Here is a 494-nt window from a genome sequence, read left to right on the forward strand (position 1 = left end):
GGCTCGCCATGGGGCTGCGGGTTGGAGATGCGGGGCTGTGAGGTGGCATCGGTGCCGCGAGCTGGTGCTGGAGCTGTTGTTCACGATAGGACTGGTGCTCGACTATTTATTGCTAGTGCTGGAGCCTCCAGCAGTGCTAGAGCCAGTGCTGGAGCCAGTCCAACCCAGTCCCATCCCAGTGAGGTCCCACCGTGCAGCTGGAGCTGGGGCCGTGCGCCCCACGAGCAGCATCCCCACCGGTGCAGTGGGGCAAATCACACCGGCGATTCCCAGGGCCCCACGTACCCCTCACAGCAGGGTGTGGGTCAGTGGTGCTGGCCCTCTCAGCCACCTCGTGATGTACAGGTTGGGGGGGGTGAAGCCCACGCCCCAACACTGCCCTCACGCCGTCCCCAATCCCACAGGAATCGTGGAGGAGTACCGGCCGCCCTTCTTCGACGCCGTCCCCAGCGACCCCAGCTTCGAGGACATGAAGAAGGTGGTGTGCATCGACC

The 494-nt window shown here is 65.0% G+C and overlaps 1 protein-coding gene across 1 annotated transcript in view; it reads left to right on the forward strand.

Annotated features, from left to right (window-relative positions):
* ACVRL1 (activin A receptor type II-like 1) overlaps nucleotides 1-494 on the forward strand; it is a 5817-nt gene that overhangs the window by 5050 nt on the left and 273 nt on the right. The window contains exon 8 of the mRNA XM_010146777.1: nucleotides 405-494. This exon is cut by the window's right edge and continues 9 nt beyond it. Coding sequence (XP_010145079.1) covers nucleotides 405-494 — 90 coding nt within the window. The remainder of the gene's footprint in view (nucleotides 1-404) is intronic.

Source organism: Eurypyga helias, unplaced genomic scaffold, assembly GCF_000690775.1.
Source record: "Eurypyga helias isolate BGI_N326 unplaced genomic scaffold, ASM69077v1 scaffold18092, whole genome shotgun sequence".
Classification (NCBI taxonomy): Eukaryota; Metazoa; Chordata; class Aves; order Eurypygiformes; family Eurypygidae; genus Eurypyga; species Eurypyga helias.